Consider the following 25,626-nt stretch of genomic DNA (forward strand, 5'->3'; position numbering starts at 1 on the left):
AAGAAATAATAATATTATTTTTAAAAACCCTGTGAACTGAGTTTCTTACTCTTCCCCCACCCTTGGTGTCAATCTTTTATTTTAAAGCAGGGGTTGCTAGTACTAACGAAAGGTCCTTCAGCGAGAGTGTGGAAGGAGGGATACTCCAGAGGTATTGAGAAGGTAAAATAAGAGATGGACACAGCTTGAACAAATCTCTGCCCTCTCTCTCTCACTCCTTTTTCTTTTTTCTTTTTCTTCCCCCGCTCCACCCACCCCCCCCTTTTTTTTTCTTTTTTTTTCTTTTTTTTCTGTCTGTGTGTGTGTGTGTGCTTCAGGCTCGGTCTCACAAACTGATTTCTGAGAGAGGCATCTAATAATCATTTTAGAGATGTTCAAATGAGGACATTCACTCTTTTCTAGCAAGAGGTAAAGATGTGACAGGTTTTGTTATCGGGAGTATAGTGGAAGCTTTGTAAGATATTCCCTTTCTTTCCCCATAAATACACCGTCTATAAATAAAGACCCCCTGTCTTAAAGTGTGACTCTCCCTGCTGGCTCTGTCCACTTTCTGTTTGTCCTCATAAACCCAAACTTCCTGTCACTTTGCATATTTTAATGATTTTATCAACCCAGGCAGGGTTGAGGGGAGGTGGGGTTTGAGTGTTGGGTTATTTTTTCTATCCAGAAATTGTGCATCACTTTTCCCTGCTGAGCCCCAACCCCACATTTTCCTGCACTAGCTTCGGTGGCAGAGAAAGCCAACCACCCCACCAAAGTAAATAGCAGGGGAACTCTGAAGATCACTGGAAATTCCCCCGTCCGTGTCAGCTGCAGCTTTCTGGGCAAAAAAGGAGGTGGGGAGGAAAGGGAAAGGAAAGGAAAAAAATAAAAGAAAAAAGCACCCTGTCAGTCAGAAAGGGGCCGTTTCCTTAACCTTTCTCCCCACACCCAATGAGCAGGCCGGCCCACTCTGCCCCCTCTGCATACGGGCACTGGGGAGGGGGGGGAGAGCACAGGGACCTCTCGGGGGGACAGCAACCCCCCAATCCTCTGGTACCCCTGGTTTGTGAGTTAAGTTAAGATAGGCCCTAGGCTTTGCGGGGCAGTGAGGAGGGTCCCCCCCCGAGAACTTAAATCTAGAGAGGGGTACAAAGTGTGGCCGGGATTTGAGGGGGGTGTGTGTGTCCCATGCCCTGATCCCAAGAAGGTGCAGCTTCATCCGTGTATGTGTGTCCCGCTCCCCCCAGCGTGGATCAACCGTGGTAGGGGGTCGCATTATGGGGCGGCTCGGGGTGTCCCAGATCGGTAGGTTGTGGCATCTTAGTTATGGCAGGGCAATGTGGGGCAGGGGGGAGAGCTCCTTTCTGCGGGGAAGCAGCTGAGGGTCACTTTGGGTGCAGATAGAATATCTGCAAAACGTTCCGGCGGCTCCTCCGGGAAAGCGTCTGGCCTTTTTATTACAGAAATGGTAGAAAAGACAGGGGGTGGATGTAGATCTCGATCCCCCCTCCCCAAACAAAGGACAAAAGCTTCATGAAATAGCCCGGGAGCGAGAAGCGCAGGGAAGCATTGCCTCGGCCCCGGGACAAAGGTGGGAGCTGAGGAAGGAGGATGAAGAGGGAGCTGCATCCCACTTTCTGGGCATCTGGTCTGAAGGGAAGAGGGGAGGACGTGTTCAGGACGCAGGTAAATAAAATCTGAGCTGGAGCGGTGTAATACACAGCATCCGGGACCATGCCTGTGCACAGTTCCTCCCTGATATGCAATTAAATTACAGCAAATTTAAATAATATCGTTTTGGGAATCCTTCTTTAAGATTCAAGGATGTCTGAGGTTAAGTAGCTTTTAAAACGTCAGTTCTAAATGGCTTATGCACTGAACAGCTACCTTCAAATCCTAAAACCATTATAAATATGCTATACATATGGATGCCAATTTATCTCTACATATTTCTTTTTAGAATGAGGAAAGCATTCATAAAAAGCTAGTTGCGACACTTTATTTTAGGAAAGCAGATGTTAATTTTTTTCACATACCATTTTATGACCAAGTACATGTGTAACATTGGAAAGCATCCAGAGCGCCTCTATTATTTACTAAAGGACTGTTAGTTGAGGCGTATTATTCCCGGCATAACCAAGGTATAGGTTATATTAATAAAATAAACATCCGTGATTTTAGCAGGGGTGGTGGTGGTAAGTTAGAAATAAATTAAGAGCTCCTATGAAAGTGGGAAAAAGGTTTTGTGTAGGGAGAACACACCTGCAAAGGAGTAAACTAGTTTTTTGGACGGCCACGCAGAGACCAGTCTTTCTGCTGTACAGTGGAAAGGGAATGGCAAAACTCCACCAGAATAAGAAATCCCCTTGATTCTGGCTGTAGCTATTCTGAACGACGTGCTCACACATCCCGGGCAGTGGAATAAAAGCTCTGGGATGTTTTCTAGAATTCGAGGGTTGCTCCCTCTCTCCCCAAGAGCAGAGCATTTAGCTGGCAGGAAAGCATTAGCCCCAGTTTCCTCCTGTCAATGTTTAAGAATTCAGAGACTTCAAGGGGCTGGTTTGGGTTTGTTGGGGGTTTTTAGGTTGTTGGGCTTTTTTTGTTTGGTTGGGTTTGGTTTTTTGGGGGGTTTTGTTGGGTTTCTTTCCCCCTCTTCGCAGCAAAATATCTGCGAGAGATGCTCGTGTTTGCGTGGAGTTTTACGAGAGGCTTGAGTACCGAAGAGGAGCGAGGCATAACGCATTGGCATAATAATTAACCGCATGCAATATTTATCGTCCTGTGATGTTAGTTATCAGGAGGGGGAGAGCACTCAATTGAGGTTTAACAAATAGGAGCGTTATTGATCAAATATAATGAATAAATATGCATATGTATTATTTGTCTGTACACACATGTATACACACACAAGGCAGGAGTGTCTCATTAATGAAGATGAGGAGAGCTGACTGCGATCCGGAGGCAGCAGCCACTACTCCTGCCTCTCGGTCTTTTGCCAAGGATTTGGTTGGGGGTTGGTTTTTTCAACATTAAATGGTGAAAATATGAAAAAAAAAAGGGGGGGGTCACTAATAAAATTGATCTCAGCATGGAGTATAATTGTAACAAAATGCTGCTGAGTAAAAACCGAGTTGCTCGCTGGCTGGGGCAGCCTCTTTGAGAACCATCTGGTGCGTATTAAAAGCGCTGCTGTAAGTATTGCTGGGAAGTCGTCCCTTACCATAGGCTACTATAGGCGAGGGGGCCCGCGGGCCACCCATATGTTGGGGTACAAGGCGGGGTAGGGGGAAAGCGAAGGTGTCGCCTGGGCCAGGAGCTCCCCGGGCACGGTTCTGCATAATCCCAATGGAAGTTTGTCCCGAGAGGGAGGGGGAAGGAGGGACGGGAAGGGTGACGGAAGGCCCCTCTCCTCTCCCTGTCCCGCTCGCTCTGACGACGATAGGGTATGCAACTGCTGACGTCACTTCGCATCAGGGCCGGGGAGCAAACGTGACCCAGGCAGGAGCTCATCTGTTTCTCATCACTTGGGAAGTTTCTCTCACTCCCCTCCCTCTTCCTTTCTCCTTATATATATTTATTTTCCTTTTATTTAATAATTTTTTTGCCTTTATACGTAAATAAGCCGGGACAGGCCCCATTCCCCATCCCCATCCTCATCTCCATCCCTTCACCCCAATATCCTTACATCCCTATATCCCAGCCGCCGCCACACGGGCTTCCCGCGGGGAAGGGACGGGAGCTCGGGGCGGACTCCCACGCGGGATTTCCCAGTGTCCCCCCGCCTTCCCGTGTGCGTGTGTGTCCCCTCCTCATCCCATCCCACTCCTCTTGCCATTCCCATGCTATTGTTCGTACTCGCAAGCCAGCTCCGTCTGCTGATTCAAAGCCCGGCGGTCCCTGGCTCCTGCTTTGTGCTGAGGGTCACTTACTCTGCTCTCGGAGCTGGGCTTTTGCGCCTTCATTTCTCCTCTTCTGCTCCTCACGAACTGACGCCTTCTCACCACGCACCCGGAGCTGCCACTGATACTCGTCTTGATAAACCTGCTGCTAATGACGGCCCAGTGCCACGAGCACAGAAATAAAAACTCTCCCCTCTCAGTTTCCCCCCCTTCTGCTTTTTTTTTTTTTTTTTTGCTTTTTTTCTTTTTTTTTTCTTTCACTTTCTTTTTCTCCTTCTTTATTTTTTTTTTTTTTTTTTTTTCCTTCAGGCTGCATTCCCCTCTGACCGCTGCCGCCTTTAATTATGGGAGTTATATTTCTTCCCTGGGAGTCATTCTTGGGGATTTTTTAGGTGGAAAGGCGTTTCAGAGGAGTTATTTTTGAGCAGGGACCAGTGCCCTATATCCAGAGTCTTTGAGCGAAGTGCAGATTGAGACATATCGGGTTCCCTATAAAAGGATCATTTCTTGTGGGAGGTTGGACACGAAGTTTGGACTCGTGACTTGCATTCCTGAGAGACATGCATATTTTAAAACAACAAAGCAAGCTCGGAAGAAGGCTTAGAGAAGGGGAGGGCGGTGGGGGAGAGAAAAGGGGGGGGACACTTGGAAAGAAGTTACTAAGTGACAAACATCTGTCAACATGGAGCAATTTGTATGGCTCTCTTGGAAAAAAGAAAGAAAAAAGAAAGTACCTGAATAGTTTTATTTATCACTTCAGGGAGCCGCAGCTACTTTGCTGGAAGTTTTTGTGGCTCTTGAGGCGCACAGAAATGAAGTTTGGCTCAAAACTGGGGTTTAAAGTGCTTTGCTGGCCTGTGAGTGCAAATCCCGACTCCTTTATCAGCTTTTTGAGTGGAGCGGGTTCACCCCTCAAGTAAAAAGTAAGACTAACCCTGGGTGGTGGTGAAGAGGAAAGGAGAGCAAACGGGGGGACTCGTGTTGGGGGAGAAAGAAGGCACCGGCGCTTCCGACCCCGCGGGGTGATTAGTGTCCCTGGAAAAGTGAAGAAATGCGGTGGAAAAATGCCCAAACCGTCTTGCTGTGAACCCTGAGGTGATGCTGGGAGCTGCGGACAGATACACACACACACCTCGCTCCCACGAGCAAAAGAAGGGGGAAAATACGTTTAAAATAGTCAAAGTGAGGCGGAAGGAAGTGCGGGCAGCCGTGCGGGCAGCAGTGCGGGCAGTGGAGGGGCGGGAGCCGGTGGACAAAAGGGAGAAGGCCGTATGGTGGTGAGCTGGATATCTCTGTTAGTTGTCAGCGCAGGTCCAGAGGCTGCTGGGGAACGCTCATCACCCCCTCGCAGCGCGGGATGAAGCATGGGTTCCCTCCTGGCACACACAGGCACCTTTCACTCCTCGCAGGGATCCACCGTGACCCGCAACGCTTCTGGCCGGTGTCTTAATTTATCTGGCCGAACAATGGTAGGACCAGCGTTAAACGTTTTATATACAGCAAATGCCTTCCTAAATCAACACAATAGGATACAGCCACTAGCCCGCTTCTCCTTCAAGGAGCCTGCCTCCCCCCGTCCGTCCCCGTCCTTTCTTCCCTTTTTGTTTTTCCTTTTCTTTTTTTAAAACAACTAGGGATATTTTATACACTGTAGTTTTGGATTTGATCCATTGCTTTAAGCTTGATGGAGGGTTCTGCAGACAAGGAGATGTATATACACTATTATACAGCCATCATTGAGATTACTAACAGTGAGTCCCTTGTCAGCTAGACGGTCCTGCTTTGAAACACTACTCACATTACCCTGATTTTTCAAAATTGGGGGTAAGAAAAGGGAGGGGGGATACATTTTCCCACTGTCCCTTTTGTTAATTGTTTTCTTTCCCCTCAATTACGTTTATAAACCGATCTGGCCCGTTTCACGTCGTGTGTTTGTATTTTTAGTGGAAGCCACGTGGGGGTGGGAGAAGGGATCCTGACGCCCCTCCCCAAGCCTTCAACTGAATACCACCACCCTCCTCCTTCTCACATGAGCCTTTGCCCCGCTGTGACTACCAAAATCGCCCCGTCTCCCTCCAACTACGGCCCCACAAGTGTCAGAGTGCGGGTACTCCAGCACTTCCCTAGAGCTGGATAATGTAGTTCTATTTTTCAGGTGGCTGCACCTTGCGCTGAGGCAGGCATGGGAATATGCCCAGTGGGGATGCCCTCACTTAAATCTAAGGGCGACGGGAGGGGGGAACCCCAAAACATTGTCAGACAGGCTTTGGAAGACAGGGAGAGGCGGGCAGGAGCGGTAATGAGGGGGCTGCCTTGTGAAGTGGTCGATTTACCCACCTCTGCAGTTTCAGCCTTTTTTCCCAGCTATTTTGCGCTGAAGGCGATCGGAGGAGAGAAGGGGTAGGAGCTGAAATATTTAAGGGAGCATTTAAACCCAGAGCCTTCCACGAATGAAGAAGGGGGGGGGGGGGGGAGTTGTGGTAAAAGAAGAAAAAAAAGTTGGAAAATGGATTCACTGACAAGTAAGGATAATAAATGAGAAGCGCTTTCAGATAGATATCTCAGATGTGAAATTGCACCCAGCTGGTTGTGTAAGCAAACGAATAGTTTCATGTTAGGGACTCTCGACTTGTGGCTTGATGAATAGAACACGACAGAGGTAAATGGCTCTTTAACTCATTTAGGAATAAAACTCTTTGGCTTCCTAAGTAAAAGATCTGGTGACACCATGGATCCATGGATCCTGAGCAAGCACTTTAACAAGAGATTTATTAGTTTCCACTTGTGCTCTCGGATCTCCTCCCTCACTCAACTCTTTCCTCATGCCTCTGGGTTTGTTTTTTCCTTTTTTCCTTCTTTCATTGTTTTCCTTTACCTTTTTTATATCTCTCTCCTCTTCCGTCTTTCCCTCTCTCTCTCCTTCTTCCTTTTTTTTTTTCTTTTTTTCCTTCCCTTAGATTTATTTTTATTTCCCCTCGAAAACTCCTTCTCACAGGAGGGATTCTTCACGTCACCAGCGCCGGGAAACCCTGCAGGATTGCAAGCCGGACAAGGGGTCTACCCATGGCAATCGAGAGCTGTGGCTTTGGAAATGTATTTATTCGTCCTTCTTGCTGCGCTTCTGAATCACTGCAGGACACTCATCCTCAGCCGGTCTGACCCACTAGGGATTATAACGCCAAACCCCAACAACATCACGTCAAAGTCAGCGACTGTGAAGCCCATTAGAAAGGGAGCCTTTTAAAACAAATGTATAGACAGTTTTCGTGGGGGTCACGCGGTTTCTGAAATCAGCCCTAAGATGTAAAGAAATGGGAAGAAAAGTGGGGAAAGGTGAGGGAACCGATTCCCACTTCTCGCGGTAAAGCAGACAGGGTAAAGATAGGGGGGAGGAGGGAAAGGGGGAGAGAACCCAAAGCCCCCAAACTTGCTATTTCAAGACTTCAAAACTAACGCTTTGAATAGTCAAAATGCCCCGTGAAACCAGAGGAAGCACTTCGGCTTGCCTGTAACAGCCGTGCACACCTCCCGCCAGCGGCTCTGCGCCTGGACGCTGCCAGTGGGGTGGCTGCGGCAAACCCTGAGCCCCTCTCCCGCCCTCCGCCCCTCTGTCCGTCCGCCGTAGAGTCCGTCCAGGCCGCTGTCCCTGCCTGAGCTGCCTGCGCTGCCTGCGCACCCCTGGGCACCGGGTCACGTCTGCTGCCTGTTGGGAAGGGGTGCCTGGCTGACATACCCCTCAGGTAATTTAAATAAATAAGCAAACGCGTAAAATAAATACAATAAACCCGCAGGATCTATTAATCCCTTTCCTTCGGATAAAAATACATTTATCTCTTTGTGTGGGGAGACAAACAGTTTCCTGCTCGTGAAGCAAGGCAAAAATCACTTTTTTGTTGTGTTACTCCTGCTGCCACCGGCCATGACCCCAGAGCTTTTCGTGCGAGACCTTCCCGCCCCGTACCTTGAAGGGAAAGGGCCTTTTGAGCCTGGACTAGCCGTTTCTAGGGGTGGAGGTGGGAAAGGCCACTCGCGATAGCATCCCACGCCCCCCAATTCTGTTTGGTTTCGAGGGGGCCGGGGAAAGTCGGGGTTCCCCTTTTCCCTCCAAGCGGGAGTGGGCTCATCGCCCTCTCCCCTGTAGGTGTGAGGGATGTATGGAGGCTGAGCTGCCCAAACGGTGGTGCACCCCGCCCCGGGGATGTGGGAATGTCGGGAAGCCCCGGGAAAGGGGCTTCGAAGCCCCTTCGCCCTCGCCGGGCGGCAGGTAAAGGACGGGGGGCACGACGCCAGCCGCTGCTCTGCCCCTGCCACCGCCGGCAACACCCCCGCCCCCGCCTCAGCTCGGGTTCAATCTACCACTTAGCAGCATTTCCAAATATTTATTCGATTGAATATATAGAAAAGGCCTAATTGGGCGGTGGGAGGAGGCAAGCTAGTTAGAGAGGAGCTAAGAGGTGGGGGGGCCCTTTGTATCTGCCGTGCCCTGAGCAGGCCCCCTGCGTGGGGCTGGGGTAGGAGGGTCGCCCCCACCCCCAAATCCTCTCCCCAAATCCTCCCCCCCCCCTCCACCTTGGAGCTGCAAGCAGTGGTTGGTGGGCACAGGAGGGACAGCCGAGCCCTGCGGCAGGGAGGGATGCAGGGATGCGGGGATGGATGGGGATGCCCTGCAGAGCCCGCCCTGAGGAGCTTGGGGGTTGGCGTGGAGCCCCCCGGGGGCAGCGCCCGGCGACAACAAGGCAGGAAGAATGTAGCTGGAGTTGGTTTTAAAATATTATATTGTAGGTTAGAACAAGTCAGCAGAAGCTTGCAGAGGGACCTCGGCCCCTATCCACAATCACAGATTTTTTTTTTTTTGTTGTGGTTGTTGTTTGTTTGTTTGGTTTTTTGTGTTTTGATCAAATAGCACTAGGTGAAGCTATTATACAATATTTTTAGCCGCCATATGAGTGCCCGAGAGGCTGGAGCATGGCAAAGGAAAACATCCACCAACACAACAGCAGACTGGATAGTTAATACTTCAGAACACGATACCGTCTTGTAAGCAAAGTTTAATAAGGGATTGAAACACTTCTTTCTAGGCACATACATGGAAATAAGTGCATCTCGTACACCTCCTCCACACCTGCAAGTTTCTTGGCAATCGGTGGGTTATTATTATTCATAAATATGAAAATTAATTGAAAAATACGTTTCTGACCTACGAAAAAGTTTATCTGTTTTCATCAGTGGGATAATACTGTAATGAATATATTTACATCTCGTTGGAAGAAACCGAGACCTGTCTTTCTCTTCCGATATCCCCATTTGTTTTGTTTATTATTTTTGTTGTGGTGGGTTTTTCTGTTTTGTTGATTTTTTAATTATTTATTTTGTTGCCGTTTTTGTTGTTTGATCTGTCTGTTTGTTAGCTCTAACTGCTAATCCAGCTGGGTCCCCAGTCACCTATCCCACCAAAACACAATGTTGAAGAGCTTCTTCCAAGCACCCCCTGGGACTGAGCATCCCCGCTTGCTCCCCCTGGCAGCCCGAAAGGGCTACTGGAATCCCTCCGCCCTGGGAAGACGACCAGGGCAAGGAACAAAGCTGTCTCCTATGCAGCGTCCATGCGAGGAAGAAAAGGCAGGATATCTGTCTGTCTGTCCGCCTGCCTGTGTGCCTGTCTAATTCTCCGCCTTGTGTGTCCAGGTCTTGAAATCATCTGTGCCCCCTTCACTCCACCCCAGCACCTATGAATACAGGTTGCTTCTCCGTCCTGAAATGGGCTCTACCCCCATAGAGGATCTGCCCTCAGTGTTGATTACCCAGCTATAAGTGCCTACTGTATAGAGCTGCTTTCACCTCGGATCTGCTGCGCCTAGAATATTAAAAACCCCAAGCGAGTTGGATTGAAGGATCTTGTTAATGCAAAGAACGAAAAAAAAAAAAAAAAAAGAGAGAGAGAGAAAGGAGGGAAGAGAGAGAAGGAGAGTATGGAGGACAGCAAATTAAAAGGAAAACATTGCCCATGACTCCACAAACTGAAAAGCCTGCCTCATCCAGGCTTGTTTAGAGGGCACGGGAGGTGCCTGCGTGAGGGGGGAATGTTATTTTTAAAGATCCAGCTTTATTAATATGTTAAGAAGAGCTCCCTTGGTAGTATGTGTTCTTACAGCTCTGTCTCAGATCCTATAAAACATTAATGCACTGAAAGCTGTTACAGAGATCCGCACCACCAGCTAGGAGCATTGTGAAGCCTTTACCTTCTAAAGAGCTCCATTAGAGAAACGATTTTTAGTTTTCTTTGTAAAAAAAGGACGAGCCAAAAGGAAGCAGTGCTTTGGGTACGTAGTTGGGGCCCCTGTGGTGGGTCGCAGACCATGTTTTGTGCATGGCTGTGGCACATGAGCACACACAGAACGTGCTGGCTCGCCACCCAATGAGCGAGCATCCAGTTGGATTTCTATATTAATGGGCTGGGAATACCCTTCACGCACAGCGACTGGAGTCAGGAGAAAGAGCGAGAGGGATGTTTCAGCTGGCAGCAAGCGCAAGGTGTGCACACCGGAGCACACACCACCAGGGTCTGCAGGTCCTTGGGGTGGAAAATAAGAGGAAAGAAGCAAAAAAAAAAAAAAAAGAAAAAGGAAAAAAAAACCAACCCACCCCAAGCCCCCCAAACCAGAAAGCCATCAACAAGAGCAGGAGCGTCATGGCTACAGTATGCCTTCCACTGCACATGCGACGGTGGTGGCATATGACGAGTTCTATCCACTGCCCCACGGCACCCAAGAGCAAGCAGCAAGGTGGGAACCCAGCAGAAACATCCCCAGCTGATGGGACAATGTATTTCCACAAAGGGTTGGCCAGCAGGACAGGCCCATGGGTCATGTGGTCCCAGTAAGGCACCACACCATGGCCTAGGCCTCCAGCACTCAGCCCTATGCTTGCACAGCCAAGCCAAGTCTTGGACATCACGTACTTTGCATGGCTTGGTGACCCCTCACATGTTTTTTTTAACTTCTCTCTTTTAACACCAGTAAAGGAGCTAAAAAACCAGGTAGTTTGGCTTGGGGTTTTGTGTCTTTTCTCCTTTTTTTTTTTTTTTTAGATTTTTTTTTTTTCCTGGTGAACTCTTGGCATGTTGCAAGTAACAAGACTCATGGGTTGTGGGGTGATAAGTTGATTTTCTTTGCTAAATTCTTTTATTTTTGTTTAAATTCTCACTTCAATTTTAATTCTTGAAGAACAGCTTCGACAACATATATCGCACTCATTATAAGAAGCAAAGGGTTATATCAAAAATTATTAGTATAGAATCACAGGAAACCTGGTTTGGAACCAGAAAAAAATACAAAACAGATATAGATACATAGACACAGGACAATTTTTTTTATAATTATTTGGAAAATGTTCTTTTCCCCTAATTCTCGATTCTTTTTTTTTTTTTCTTTTTTCTTCCTTTATGCGCATATGGTGTTTTAAGTTTTACAAAAAATGAAAATAAAGACTAATATTTTACAAAATGAGTAACAATGCTCGTTAAGTGTTTGCGCGTGGAATCGTTTTGTTTTGTTTTCTTTGTTTTTGCTCTTTTTTTTTTCTTCACTCTACACAAGATTCAGTTCAGTTTCGACGTGTTTTGTTTGTTACTGTACAGCATATATCAACAACAGTCCACAATAAATCCTGGAAAATCCAGTATCCCCTTCAGGTGTGATTAATATCCCCTCAATACTCTTTTTTTTTTTTGTTGTTTTGTTTTTATTTTTTTTTTTTTTGCCATTTTTGTCTCTTTTATTATTATTATTTAAATTCTTTTTTTTGTCCTCCTTTCCGGAAAAAAAAAAAAAAAAAACCAAAAATAAAATAAAAACACCACGACCTCTGCGGACGCGAGGCCCGTCCTTCCCCGCCACGGCCACACCTCTGCTCCTACTCGGCCCTTTCTTTTGTTCGGTGTCCGCCTCCCGGGCCCCCCCCGCACCCCGACTGCCCTTCGGTGCGAGCGCTCCAGCCTCTGCCGCTCCTCCGCTATTCTGCCGGGGGTGCGGACCAGGCCCTAGGAGCACTGGATGGACATGTAAGGCCAGTTGAAGCTGCTCCCCGACAGTAGCATATCCCTGATGAGGGTTTCGATGGGAGTTTTACCTACCAAGCGGACGAAGAAGAGCTGCTCGATGACGGAGGAGGAGACGGTGCGCAGCGAGGGCAGCCGCAGGAGCAGCTTCCCGAAGCGGCTGGGCTGGTTGGGGTACTGGCTCCGCACATACTCTTCCAACGCGCACTGGGACTTCTCCTGAAGGCTCTCGATGTGCGCAGCATCCGACAGGCCGCAAGCGTCTGTCCGTCGCACAGAGCCCGCGGAGGCAGCCGCGGAACGGCGGCGGCGGGAGGGAGCGGAGGAGGAGGATGGGAAGGAGGAGGAAGGGCGGGGGGAAAGATGGTTAGTGGCTGAGAAGCGCGCGGAGAAGCGCTGCCGGGATGGGGGGGCACCCCCAAAAGTGCACCCCCCCATCGATCCCATCCCCATCCCATCATCATCCCATCATCATCATCCCGCACAGCCGCCGAATAAACAACACGACCTGTCCGCTCCTCGCAGCCCTCGCGGTTATCTCCATGGGGGACGCAGTGGGGTGCCCACACAGCCCCCGACCCCCACATCCCTCACCCTTCAGGCCTTCTGCGCCGCCATCGGACACACAGACACACGGACAGGGACAGACACACGGACACTTCGCTCCGAGGAGCGCCGTCCCGGCCTCAGCGAGCCCTTCACAGGGCTGCTGGAAAGCGGTAACAGCCCCCTTTAAATAACACCGAGGGTGGGGGAAAATGGAGGATTACTGGGGAAAATAGTAATAATTATTAATAATAAATAATAATAACAAAGGTGAAAAACGGAGGCACGCACATGCAGAGGGATTTTGTCGACATGGCTACACATTATGGGCAGGCAGCGGCTGGGACCTGCAGCGGTAGACAGGGAGCCGGCCCGCGGGAGAAGAGGAGGGGCAGAGAGAAAAGGGGTCCTCTCTGTCCCTGCCCCGCCGCCACCCATGGCAAGTTGGGCACGACTTTGTCGGCTGCGAGATAAATCCGGCGGAAAACGGGTAGTGGGTTAGTTCGGGCTTGCGCTAAGCCGGCGCCTGCAGCTCTCAGACACAAAGCTGTGGAGGGCTGCAGGGGTAAGCCTTGCCTAAACGTGGCCTGAGGGACTCCTTGTAGGTCCCTATGGCACCTATAGGGCCAGAAACTCATCCCTTGGCACCCTCAGAACGATACCACCCGGGTAAACGCATCCCAATCCGGGAGCAGAAACCCCCTCACATCCATGCGTTTGCCCTGATACACCTTACCCTGCGCCTTCCTGTGTGCATTTGTACACGCAGAGAGGTTGTAGGTGCGTCTGTGCATTGACACGTGAACTGCATGACCCATCTTTGTGAACCCCCAAACCGGGGATAAACTGTGCACAGGCTGCTTACTGGGGGACTTGTGCAGTAAAGTGCAGTCGTGGAAAAGTGGTGGGTATGCCCGGATGGTTGGAACCATCCACATCGTTTCAGAGATTAATAATAAATATTTTAAAATTAAACAAAAAACACCCAAACAAAAAGCCCCTCCAACACATCAGGATCAGACGGAAGCAGTCAGCTGGCAGTTGCGGTTTAACACAGATCAAAGCCAGACTTTGCTAATATATAGGTCTGTATATGAATTAATGCGTGTTAATGGCCCCCAAAAGGACATTACAAAAATGTGAATGTAGAGTTATGACCCTGGAAAGACACACCAAATTATTCAAAGTTCCCCTCCCCCCCCTCCCCCAAAACCCAAAACCATCTGTGGCAACTGCACTTTTGAAGTTTAAGTTTTCCCATATCAAGAACTGGCTTTACAAAGATTTCTGAACACCTTCATCTACAATACTATGGCCTCGAGCAAAGACACAAACAAAACAAGCCATAATTCAGGAACTTCTGAGGAGGAGAACCTTTGACCTGAGATACGGACTTGGCATCCCTCAGATACACAATTATCTGAGCCAGGCTGCTCTGCTAATCCATACCTTTAATGCAAGGATATTTTGCAACATCTAAAGCACCAGGTTGCAACATATAGATCTATCAAAAGCTTGGGCCTGTTCCTGTTTGCAATATATATCTAAACCACAGGCCTGTTCATATGTTGGTTGCCACAAATCACACTCCATATTTACATATGTCTTGCTATTTTACATGCATTATCTGCTCATTATGCATTAGGATCCTATTCAACTTCCAAACAATGCAATATGAAAGGGTCTTACTGACACCCTAGCAGGGCTTTTTTCTTTATGCCCCATATGTCATACCCTTAAGGTTAGTAAAATATTTATCAGATATTTATGATAAGTGCACCTATAACTGCAAGTCACTGGACAATGCAGACAGGGAAGTTGCTGGCTAGAAGGGCCCCAGCCTGGGGAGATTGGGAGGGGGGATGGGGTGTTTAGAAAAATATGCCTTGGATTTCGACTTAGACCTCCAAACACTCAGGATTTTCTCATGGCAATAATATCTATGGAGCTTTAATCATTTTAAGAGGTCTGGCATATGTCTTTACTCGGTTTTTATTCTGCATCCTTGAAGATGGTGGTGGGAAATCTTAACTCTCCGCTCAGAATGGGATTAAAAATAATATTAATTAAGGGATGCACAGCTCGATTAGATTATGGAGCCCAGAGAGGTGCAATCCATGGGAGAAATGATGCAATCCCAGTTTACCAGGAGTGAATTATGATTCCATCTCAGAAGTGGGCTAATGTGAAAATCCTGTGTGTGCCTCACTTTTTTATACGGCAGTGTGTCAATAAGGGAAAGCTCTATATTTCTTCCTGCAGTCTATGGAAAAGAAATTATGTAAATAAATAACCATTACTGTTCAGCACACTCCAGCCTTCCCGTCTGTAGTGGCGGGAATGTATTTCATGTTACATGTTCAGAAGAGTTTAGTGCTCAGAAAATATAGATGTAATCAGCTGGCATCTAACTAGAAATCAAAGTTCTTATTGCACTAAAAGTAGATTTATTAGATTTATGTTATATGGCTCCGTCCCTTCCTAGAAATATGTATTTATGAAGAGAAAAAGGTAAGTGCAGGAATTAATATCTCTGAAGTGTTTGGGGAAGAAAAAAAAAAATAAAAAGGAAAAAAAGAGGAAAAAAAGAAAAGAAAAAAAGAAGGCAAGAAAGGAACAGGTTTTAGGTCACGACCCAGCCATTGGGTGGTGTCCAGAATTTTACCGATTAAATACATGCTATCCGGAGCCCGAATGTAAAAACCACAACAGGAGAAACACATGCCAGCTCAAAATACTCAGTTGTCAGCGAAAGACTTTGGACAATATGCCTAAAAATGTCTTTTCCATCAGTCAAAGTTTGTTTATAAGACTTTGAGAAAGGCTTCCCACGAATTCCCCTCTGGCTAAGCAATCAAAACAAGTATAGCGAAAAGTGGAAATGTGCGGGTGGGAGTAAGGGGTAGATTACTCCTGACAGCTGTATTTCCATTTTCTGAGATGCCCCGTGCCATCCTGCTCCAAAATAATATTATTGTTCCCTTCCTTGAACCCCATTCACGCTTTGCTCCGCCGTGGGAAGGGGCTTTTCCCCTCGCAAATATTTAGTTCTTATATTTGTTATTAACATGCGTAAATGAAGGGGTCCTCTATTGCCAGGATTTCTAGCCAAGGTCCATCATTTGGGGAAGGTAAAGGGGAAACATGGGAGTAGGAGAGAAGAGAGGAGAGAAGGAGAGAAAACAAAAAATAATATCTCCACCAAAATGTCCCCATCTGGGGCAATCCCCTTCTCTGGGCCTTTGGTGGGTGGAAGGGCCAAGGCACAGGCCAGGCCCCCTCTGCTCGAGAAGAATGTCTCCAAGTTGGGTCTAGGCAAAAGGAAAAATAAATAGTAGTAATAATAAAACCAGGAGGGTTCTCCCCGACCTCCTCTGCGTTTGATGGGCACCCTGAAATGAATGGGAAGGGGAAGTCTGGGAGTCTGCAGGCAGGCTGCAGGAGTTAAATCAGCCTGATAAATGCCGGCAGGTCTCTTTGTCGCTTTTGAAAAACATGTTTCCATCAGGAAGACTTATAAAGACAAAATACATTAAAATGTCGAGCTGGCTATTCAGTAAATCTTCCATTTGTTTTAAGATCTGCACTTTATCCTGGGCAAAGAAATATTCCCTCCAACGCTGCGAGACTGCATTTGCACTGGAAGTAAAAGGGGGCAGTCACAGTACACGTCTCCGACCACCCTGCGTACAAATTAGATACTCCTGTCTAAATAAATTATCTGATGTTCAAATCGATATTAATACTACATTTGCTACATTACAATATTGTGCAAATTTAGGAGTAATTTTAATACAATGTAAATACTATTTCTCATGCATGAAAGGCAACAAATATTGATGGATTATAAACTGCTTACTGTTAAACAAGGCCTTTGAACGATTTGTTATCTTTGTTCAGGAATGCTTTTAATTTTGCCTCGGCCTAGTCTCGAGCCAGATTTATCAGAGCTGTTTAGTTATCGCTAACTGGGAGGACCGGTTCGGAAGAGGGGGAAGAAACCAGAACAAGAGAGGAGGAAGGGGAAAGGGGGGGGGGGAGGATGGGTTTAAAAAAAAAAAAAATTAAGGGGGGGGGGGAGAAAAACAAACCAGCAGAAAAAGTGGCAATTAGCCCCATCATGGCGATAATTAGAATAATAATTAAAAAATGACACTGGCAGGCCTCTTATCTCGCCTTGTTTCCATTTCTTATATTTCCTCCTCATCGCTCGCCTTTGATGTTTATAAATTTCTCCCTCGCAGGTTACAATAATAGAAGACGTATTATATTCTTATAGGCTACGACCAGAGCACTTCAAAGGCGACGCTAATGCACTTCTCCGCTAGTTAATTCGAACCATCTATCAAAAGCGAAAAATTGTTAACATGCATGTTTCCACCGCCTCCACTTAATTTGAGATATATATAAAAATTTGAGATATATATATTTGATATATATATATTTATAACGACTTGGAGGGGTGGGTGTTAAAATGCCAACACATCGGTGGGGCTGAGGGGGAGGTCGATCCTTGGGCCGGGGCGTATGCGTTGGGCGCTCTTTTCTTTACAAAATTGTAAAGGTAAATATTTTTTTTCATTTTTTTTTTTCTTTTTCTTTTCACACACATTCTGCCCCCCCGCCCGCCCTCTCACCTGAGGTGAAGAGGACGATGGCTTTCAGGCAGCTGTACTCGGCCGAGTCCACGTGCAGCGCCTTCAGCTTCTCCACCTGCTCCTGGAAGATGCGGATGTGGTCCATGAAGGCGACGACGCGGTCGGCCGACATCGGGGATGCGTGGAGGCCGGCGGCGGCCAGGAGTGGGGCCACATGGAGGGGCATGGAGCACTGGGCAGCGTTGAGGACGAAGAGCTCGCTCCAGGTGAGCCGCAGCAGAGCTACCTGGTCGGTGATCTGCAGGTCGGGGAAGAAGGGGATGTTGCGGGCCCACTCGACGGCGCTGAAGAGCAGGCGGGCGGCCAGCTCGCAGATGTTCTCGATGCCCATGATGTTGTTGGGCTGCATGCACTGGCTGCCGTAGCGGGAGGTGGGGTAGGGCTCGGCCCGCAGCAGCAGGGAGATGTATCCCGAGAGATAGCAGTGCCCGTTCAGTGGGTCGCCGTTGGTCAGGGCGTACTGGCCGGGGTTGGGCTGGGTGGGCGGCATCCTTCCTCGCTGAACCGCTGACAAAAAGAAGGAAAGAAGGAGAGGAAATGTGCATCCAGGAGGATCGCAGGCATCGCCCCGGCGGCGCTGCCAGCCAGCCGGAGACAATGCTGGGCTTCTACCCGCCCCGTACACACACATACCCCAGAGCTGCTCCTCGCCCCCGATACACGCACAGGCACGGACAAACAGAAGCATGCGGAGCCGGGCAGCTGCAGCCGACCTGCATCAGCCCCACAACACGACCCGGCATCGGTCCCGGCCCCGACCCCTGCTCAGGCAGCCCCAGCCCAGCGGCAGCCAAGCACAGCTCCCGCCCTCCCCAGCGTAGACAGGCTTCACAAAATAAACACAGATTAAAAAGAAAGAAAAAAAGCCCCAAAAATAAAAGGAAAAAAAAAAAAGCCAAGGCAAACAAGACAAATCCGCACACAACACACACCCTCCACAGCCCGCCACCCCTCTCGCAACAAAAGGCAGCCGCCGTACGTAAAAAAGAAATAAAGAAAAAGAGAATAAATAGATAAATGAAATAAAATGAAAAAAAAAAGTATTCCTAGGGTAGTGAGAAAGTGAGGTTAAAAATCACAGCCAGCTGTTAAAAATACAGCTAGGTTCTGTTGTGGATCCCAGCCGATTGCCCTGGTAGCACTGAGATTTACTAGTGAACTGCTGTGTAGCTTTTTAAAATGGAATAAAATAAAACAATTCATATATAAAAATAAGAGTAATTTTAAAAAAGACCAAAACAAATGCGTTCGTATTCTTCGAAAATACCGCGTCGTTACCATTTAAGCTGGAATAGGTCGCAGACCCCACCTCCCCATTGCTAACTTTATTACACAGAAACATCTTTCCATAGAGGACACCCCCTCCTCCCCCCGCCCAGCAAAGTTCTCCCTGCTAGAAGGAAGAGAAAGATTAAATATTATCAAGGGAAAGGTGGAAATAAAACTAAAAGGTCCGAACTTACAATAGCCAAACATTCGTGGAAAAAAAGGGGGACGGTGTAATTAATATCTTTGGTGCGCTGTTGCCACTGCAAAAGCCTGCAGTCAGCGTTGCACAGTGAATGCACAAGCTTGCAACTGCAAAAACACTGGATTCATTAACCATCTCCACACAGAGCGTAAGCATGCCTCGAGTCCCGAAAGCTGACCAAAGTTGGTTTGTTTTTTTTTTTTTCTCCCAGTGTGTGCGTGTGTTTTACTCCACCAGTGCCAGCCATGTAAACAAAGGTAACTTCGGGGGGAGACACGGCTGCTAGGGCTCGTTCCCCGCACACCCGCGCACACACGCACACACACACACACACATACACACACGCACGCACATCACTCATCCTTCCGGCGTGCCACCGCATTTTCCCAACTTTCTCCTTTCTTCCCCCTCCCAGCCCTCCTCCTCCTCTCGCCTCCCGGGCCGGACCTCTCTCCAGCCCACCTCTCCCACCTCCTTGTAAACATGGCAGTTATTTATCAATTAACTGCGAGCACAATTCCAACTTGCCTTTTTTTGATTTTTTTTCCTACTCCTTCCTTCCGCCCCCCCCCCGTTCTAGGTTATTTTTTTTCCCTTCCTCCCCCCCCCCCCGACGCCTACCAACAGACCCTGAAGCTGCCAATGAAGTCGTCATATTTGCGAGCTCTTTCAGATCTGGAGCAGCTTCATTCCTTTCCTTGTGGCATATAAAATGTATATTTATAAAACCAATGAAGGCAGTAGTAATCCCCGCTCTGCAAAATCGACTGTTTCGCTGATGTGACTCTAAGACATCTTTAACTACAGTCACAGGGTAAACTTTGACTGCAAACCGAGAAAATACGTTTCGAGGAGAAAAAGGAAGGCAGGAAACCTTCCCACGCGAGAATGAGCCTGAAAGCGAGGAAAACCACAGCGACTCTTGGAAAGGAGGAGGAGGGAAAAAAAAAAAAAGGAATTAATAAAATAAATAAATAGCAGAGCAGTTGGAAATGGTGAGGAGCCCGCTGCCAGATGCAGGCTGCGGATTGTGCTAAAATGAGAAGAACCGGTAAATAGGTTATAAATCGCGATTTGTATGCAGGCTTTAAGGAGAGGGTGGAGTTTGATGAAGAAATAAAATGAGCAGCGTGCTAAAGAGGAAGAAGAGAAAGGGAAAAAAAAAAAAAAAGAAATGACAGAAGTACAGAAACCCGGTTCAGTCACAAACTTTCCTTTAAACGCATGGAGTGAAAACAAGGCCAAATTCGCACAGAAGCACACTCCAGGGCACCGGGAAGCACAGGGAAGCAGAGATACAGTAGCACATTTCCCCGTTTCCACCCCCCCTTTCCTCTTTTTCACCCCCTTTCCTCTTTTCTTCCCTACTTACACGTCTTTCATCTTTCTTTCGGGGGGGGGGGGGGAGAAAAAAAAAAAAAAAAAAGAGGCTGGGAAAATGGATCGTACCGAGAAGTGTTGCGGGTTTAAAAAGAAATGATGGGGCGGAAGGGGGTGGTGGTGGGGGAAAGGAAGCTGAATGGAAGCACATCTCGCACGGCAGAGAGATGTATCTCCCCCCACCCCCCGGTCTCATGCCAACAATAGACAAAACCACATCCAAACACACGCACACGCACACACACACACACTCGGGAGCGGAGATAGCGGCTTAAATTATAAATATTTAGCGAGCGGCCGTAATAATAATAGTAATAACTAATAAATAATAATAATAATAAATTTCCTGCACAATGAGCAGGGAAGGGGCGAGCGCGGCGATGCCGGGGAAGGGGGTGGGGAGGAGCGGGAAGAGGGCAGGAGGCACAAACCGAAAAGCAAAAGAAAACACCACCAACCACCATCGACAATAACAACAAAACCTGGCGCAAAGCTGCCAGATGGAGTGCAGGCACAGGAAGAGATTGACATGTGCATGGGAAAAGGGAGCGAGAGGGAGAGACCTAGATCGCCACGGAGAGACGTAAATATATATATATATGCTTATATATATATGTATGTGTGTGCACGCCGCGCGTGTGCGCGCGTGTGTATTCATATATATATACACACATATATATGTATGTATATAAATATACATATATGCTGTCTATGCATACCGGTGCCAGCGTATGCACAGGCAGACGCACAGACAGACAGACGGAAAGAGCCCCTCGCACACGTACGCCTTGCCCAGCCGCGGGTGGAGGGGAGAGAGGTTGAGGGGGGGTGAGGAAGGAAGGAACGGAGAAGGAGAGAGATAGAGCATAGTAGGGAAGAAATATTCACCTTCCCGCCTCATGCCCACTTTGAGGCACTTCTTGAGGCGGCAGTACTGGCACTGGTTGCGGTGGTGCTGGTCGATGGGACAGTTCCTGTTGGCGCGGCATGTGTAAGTTAAGTTCCTGCGGACGCTCCTCTTGAAGAAACTTTTGCATCCCTCGCAGGTGAACTGCCCGTAGTGCTTGCCGCTGGACTTGTCCCCGCACACCACGCACTCGATGTGCTGCTGGCTCTGCCCCGAGCCCTGCTGGCCCGCTCCCTTGTCCCCGGCCGTGCCCGGCGTGGAGGGGGGTCCCGGCTGGCTGGGGGTCTGCGGGGTGTGCGGGGCTGCCGAGCCCCCGCCTTGCTGCTGCTGGGGCTGCTGCTCCCTGGCCGGCTGCGCCGCGGCGGGGTTGGGGCCGCTCGGGGTGCCCCCGGCCACGTCTTCCTGCGGATCTCGCCAGCTGCTAACTACCATTGCCATATCTCGGGCCCAAAAAAGTGCTGGGGAGCGGCGCGTCTCGCTGCGGGCTGCAGGGGAGGGAGGCGGGGGGCGGGCGGGGGGCGGCCGACCGGGCGCAGGGGGCGAGCGGGGAGCGAGGGGACCCTGCCTGCCGCCTGCCTCCGCCTCGGCTGCCGCCGCCGCTGCCCTGCTGCCGCTGCCGCCTGGAGCCGCTCCTGCCGTTTTCTTTATTTTATTTATTTTTCGCCGCGAGCCCCCCTCCTCTCGCTCTCGCTAATTTTTTTTTTTTCTTCTTCTTTTTTAGGGAGGGGGAGGGGGCAACAGAGGATTCTCTCCCTCTCTCCCTTCCCTCTCTCTCCCTCTCTCCCTCTCTCTTTTTTTTTTTTAAACCACACTCTTCCTTTCCTCTTCCTCCCTTCCCTTTCCTTCCCTGCCCTTTCCTGCGCTTTCCCCCCCACCTCCCGTCTTCTTTAAAATGCCCCCGCCTGGCCGCTTCCCCTCTCCGCTCCCGCTCTCCGCGGCTCTCGCCGCCTCTCCGCGCCCTCTCTCTTTACCCCCTCCCACCCCCCCCCCCAAACCCCAACCACACCGGCCGCCACTTCAAGTTGCAAAATCAGAAACGGCAAACAAGGCTGTCGGGAGAGGCATTCAGAGGAGTAGCACGCCGGACACGCACACGCAGGCAGGCAGGCGCGCACACGCCCGGCACACGGCGGGCTCCCCCACTCGCGCACACGCACACGGGCACGGGCACACACGCGGTCCGGGCGCTACGAGCGCGGAGGATGTGCGGGCATAGAGGAAGCCGCGGCGCCGCCGAGGAGGAGGAGGAGGAGGAGGGGAAGGAAGAGGAGGAGGAGGTGGAGGAGGAGGAGGAGGAGGTGGAGGAGGAGGAGGTCGCCGCTTGCCGCCGCCGGGGCCCGGCCGCCGCCGCCGCTCCCGCGGAGGCTGTTGCCGCTGCCGGTGCTCGGGGAGGCGGGAGGTGCAGAGAGGAGCCGTCGGCCGGCGATCAGGGCATGGAGGTGTCCGGAGGCCAGGTCCAGGGCAGGGAGCCGTCAGCCATGCAGGGCGGCGGGGCCGGGGAGCGCGGAGGAGGCGGGCGGGGAGCAGAAGCAGTTTGATCTCCTGTCGCGGCGGCGGTGGCGAAGGAGGAGGAGGTTGCCGGTCGCTGCTCTTTCTCTCCCGAGCTGCTCTCTCTCGCTCTCTGTCTCTCGCTCGCTAGCTCGCGCTCCCTCTCGCCTTTTTTTTTTTTAAAAAAAAAGGGGGAAAAAAAATTCTCAAAAAAAAAAAAAAAATCGGATGTGACTAAATTGGCAGAGGAGACGAATTCACTGCGAAGTGTAAAAATAGAGGACGGGAATAATAATGACAAGCGCAGAAAAAAGAGAGATCCAAAGTAGGTCGGGTAAATAAATCCTCTTCTTTTCCTCTTTCTTGCCCCTTCCTTCTTCTCTTCTCCTGTGAGAGCGCACGATGCCGGTTGCGAGGAAGAAGGAGGGAAAAAAAAAAAGATCGGTGGAAATCGACCCCCCAAAAGGTTCTTTTTTTTTTTTTTTTTTTTAGTTCGCCTGAAAAAGGTATTTCGGGTAAAAACTCATCGGCCACAAGAGAAGCCCTCCCCCAAAATAAAAAAAATAGGCAAGAATGGTCAAAATAATAACGGTATTAAGATATGAACGCGTTCTCTCTCTCCTTTCCGGACTTTTTTTTTCTCCTCTTTCCCCCGTCTCTGCTTTATCCCCTTTTTTACTTCTTTCCGAATTTTTTTTCTCTTTCCTTTTTTTTTTTTTAGTTTCACCTCTCTCTCTTCTTCTCTTCTCCTGCAGGAATGAAGCGAAAGACACAAGGAGGAAGGGTGGAAAAAAGAAGAAAAGGAAGGAGAAGAGGGAGATGAAGGGGGAGAAGAGAGAGAGAGAGGGGGGAAAAGCACACAACTAATAGAATATGCAAGAAAGGGGAGGGGGGGGAGGGAAGAGGGAGAGAGAGGGAGAGAGAGACCCGAAAAATGAATGCGTTTAAACGGAAAGCCTAGCAGAGCAATGTTTCCGAAAGGGGGATCTGCTCGAAATGTCTGTATATAGTGAACTTTGACACTACTATTGAAACTGACACGTTTCTATGGAGATCGCTGCCTTATATGGAGCGCGTGTCAAGGAGCCAAGAGAAGGGCTGCTGGCAACTGATAATCAAAGGCGACTGACTGGTCAGAGCCCTGAATTGGGGGGGGGGGGGGAGTGGGAGGTTAAGGTTAGCCAAGCCTCCCGCACTCCATTGGTTGCCCCCCCCAGCGCTCCCCCTCGTTTTTCTCCCCCCCCTTTTTATATATATATATATATTTTTTTTTATTTTTTTTTTTTTTTTAATTCTCTGCTACCTACTGACTGGGATGGGGAAGGGAGGGGAAGGGGGGGGGAAACGAGGGAGGGAGGGAGAGAGAGGGGATTCTTCTGACAAGCAGAATTTACATTGCCATCGCCCTGCGCTGCTGTTTACTTTGAGACCTGATTAGTATGGGTCGTCTATGGTCTCTTCCTCCTCTCTCTTTTCAAGCCCCCCCCCCCCAGCACACACATCGACAGAGGAGGATGCGTTGCGATAGGCGGAAAGGAGGAATTAAAAGGGGACGATGTGGGCTCCACGGGAAAAGTTGGTGGGTTTCCCCCCCATTCTTTTATTCTTCTTTTTTTCCCCTTTTTCTTTTTTTCCCCTATTTTTATTTCCTTTTTCCATTTCTCTTTCCTTCCCTTCCCCTCCCCCCATCTGAAATCGCGGTTCCTCCCTCACCTCCGAACCACCAAAGCCGCGACAGGGATTTTAATGATGGAGTAGAAAATACTCCGGCTGCACGGAGGGTCAGGCGCGCGTGTGCCCGCGCCCTTGCACACTTGCCCTCACACGTATATCCACATCTCCACATGCTCCCATTCCACTTTGGGTTATTTTTTCCACCCCCCTCGATATGCCTACCCTCCTTCCGCCCCCTCCCCCGAGCTCCGCTCTTCCCGCGTGGGAAACCCCCACCCCCCCTTTAATTCAATTATTTTGGGGGGTGTGTGAGCTATCAGAGCCCAAACCGCCCACGGCGCAATGCCCTCCACTCGGGGGTCTCCCCCCCCCCACTGCCGCCGTCTCCCCAAAAGTGAGATGCTCCGTGCCGCGGAGATGCGCGGAGGGTTTCGCCCCGCTCCGCTCTCCTCCGCGGCCCCGGAGGCGGCGGCGCGGAACGGAGCGGAGCGGGAATCGCTGGCGCCGGCTGCCATCTAGTGGGCACCGAGCCCTCTGCCGGGGGGAGTCCCGGGGGTGGGAAACGGGAGGGCCGCCGACCCTGTCTGCGGCCTGTCACACACGTCCCTTAAAAAATAATATATATATATTTACCTTTTCCCTTCTTCATTTTTAATACAAACCCGTACTGGAGCAAAGAATACCCTGCATTCCAGTCCCTGTCCCTCCTTTCTCCCAAGCCTGTCTTCTGGGCAATATCCCCTTTCTGTCAGAGGTCTGAAATTTTGGGTCCGTGTGACAAAGAAGAAACAAACTATATGATTATAAGGAAAATAAAATATCCCCCCACATCACTCCACACCAAACCCTCCACTCAGCTCCCAATGAAAGTTTATAATCAGAGTGGAAGCCGGGAGAAAAATAAACCTGCTGGGGGGAGGAAAAGGGATGAAATGTATGACAGGAGTTTTATTGTTTTGTTTTTTTTTTTTGTAAAGAGAGGTTGCTTCCATTAAAACCAGAAGGAAAAAAAAGAAAAAAGAGTTCTCAACTTTGATGTATGGCGATCACATTTTTTTTTTTTTTTCCCCTCTTCTTTCTCTCTCAGCTCTGAATTCTGAGGCTGGGAGCCGGCTGGAGAGGAGAATCCTTCATCATTTCTGAGATCAGAAAAAACGCTTGATTTTGTCCCGAAATAATGAAGAGATTTTCAATGAGTCCCTTGGCCAAGCCGTGCCTATTGTATATTGCATTGATAAAAAGGATGTTATTGACTATGCAACAGTAGGCTCCTTTCCTCTCTCCCCCTCTTTCCAAATAAACTCCCGGTCCTGTCTTTTGGTCAGTGAAAAGGTGAAACGAATAAGATTAAATCGGACAAAAAAAGCAAGCTCGGTATGTATACCATCTAGATTTTACTCCCCAGACTGTGAAGAGACAGGGAGTAAAAGAGGCAGAGCAAGGCACGGAGAGAGAGGGGGAGAGAGAGAGAGAGAGAGACAGAGACACAGGCAGACAGAGGCAGAAACCCTGTGAGGAGGTGGACGGACCTAGCCGCCGCACCGGGCTCCCTGTCGCCGGCCCGG

At 49.3% G+C, this 25,626-nt stretch overlaps 1 protein-coding gene and 1 long non-coding RNA gene across 5 annotated transcripts; one reads left to right on the forward strand and one right to left on the reverse strand.

The window, feature by feature from the left end:
- Nucleotides 1-8,914: 8,914 nt before the first annotated feature.
- NR2F1 (nuclear receptor subfamily 2 group F member 1) lies at nucleotides 8,915-23,494 on the reverse strand. 4 transcript variants are annotated; one of them, XM_030511634.1, is made up of 4 exons: nucleotides 19,242-19,938; nucleotides 18,605-18,719; nucleotides 17,121-17,648; nucleotides 8,915-12,200 (listed from the first exon to the last, which is right to left on the reverse strand). In XM_030511634.1, the coding sequence occupies exons 2-4, from the start codon at nucleotides 18,615-18,617 to the stop codon at nucleotides 11,920-11,922; spliced, it is 822 nt and encodes a 273-aa protein (XP_030367494.1). In that variant the 5' UTR covers nucleotides 18,618-18,719; nucleotides 19,242-19,938; the 3' UTR covers nucleotides 8,915-11,919. The 4 variants fall into 4 exon arrangements, with proteins under 4 accessions (XP_030367494.1, XP_030367493.1, XP_030367492.1 ...); XM_030511633.1 differs by lacking the exons at nucleotides 18,605-18,719; nucleotides 19,242-19,938 and adding an exon at nucleotides 20,881-23,494 and having other exon boundaries at nucleotides 17,121-17,645; XM_030511632.1 differs by lacking the exons at nucleotides 18,605-18,719; nucleotides 19,242-19,938 and adding an exon at nucleotides 20,881-23,494.
- Nucleotides 23,495-23,728: 234 nt separating this feature from the next.
- LOC115619413 lies at nucleotides 23,729-25,392 on the forward strand. Its single transcript, XR_003995009.1, has 2 exons — nucleotides 23,729-23,966; nucleotides 25,149-25,392. It is a non-coding gene; the product is annotated as an uncharacterized LOC115619413 (long non-coding RNA).
- Nucleotides 25,393-25,626: the final 234 nt, after the last annotated feature.

Source organism: Strigops habroptila, chromosome Z (assembly GCF_004027225.2).
Source record: "Strigops habroptila isolate Jane chromosome Z, bStrHab1.2.pri, whole genome shotgun sequence".
NCBI classification, from domain to species: domain Eukaryota; kingdom Metazoa; phylum Chordata; class Aves; order Psittaciformes; family Psittacidae; genus Strigops; species Strigops habroptila.

Excerpts from the sequence above, each read along its gene's own strand:
- NR2F1 (XM_030511632.1), bottom strand. The coding sequence starts at position 21,337 with ATGGCAATGGTAGTTAGCAGCTGGCGAGATCCGCAGGAAGACGTGGCC. Across the intron at positions 17,649-20,880 it reads AGTGGGCATGAGGCGGGAAG|CGGTTCAGCGAGGAAGGATG; the intron begins GTGAATATTTCT and ends TCTTTTTGTCAG. Across the intron at positions 12,201-17,120 it reads CATCGTCCTCTTCACCTCAG|ACGCTTGCGGCCTGTCGGAT; the intron begins GTGAGAGGGCGG and ends TGCGACGGACAG.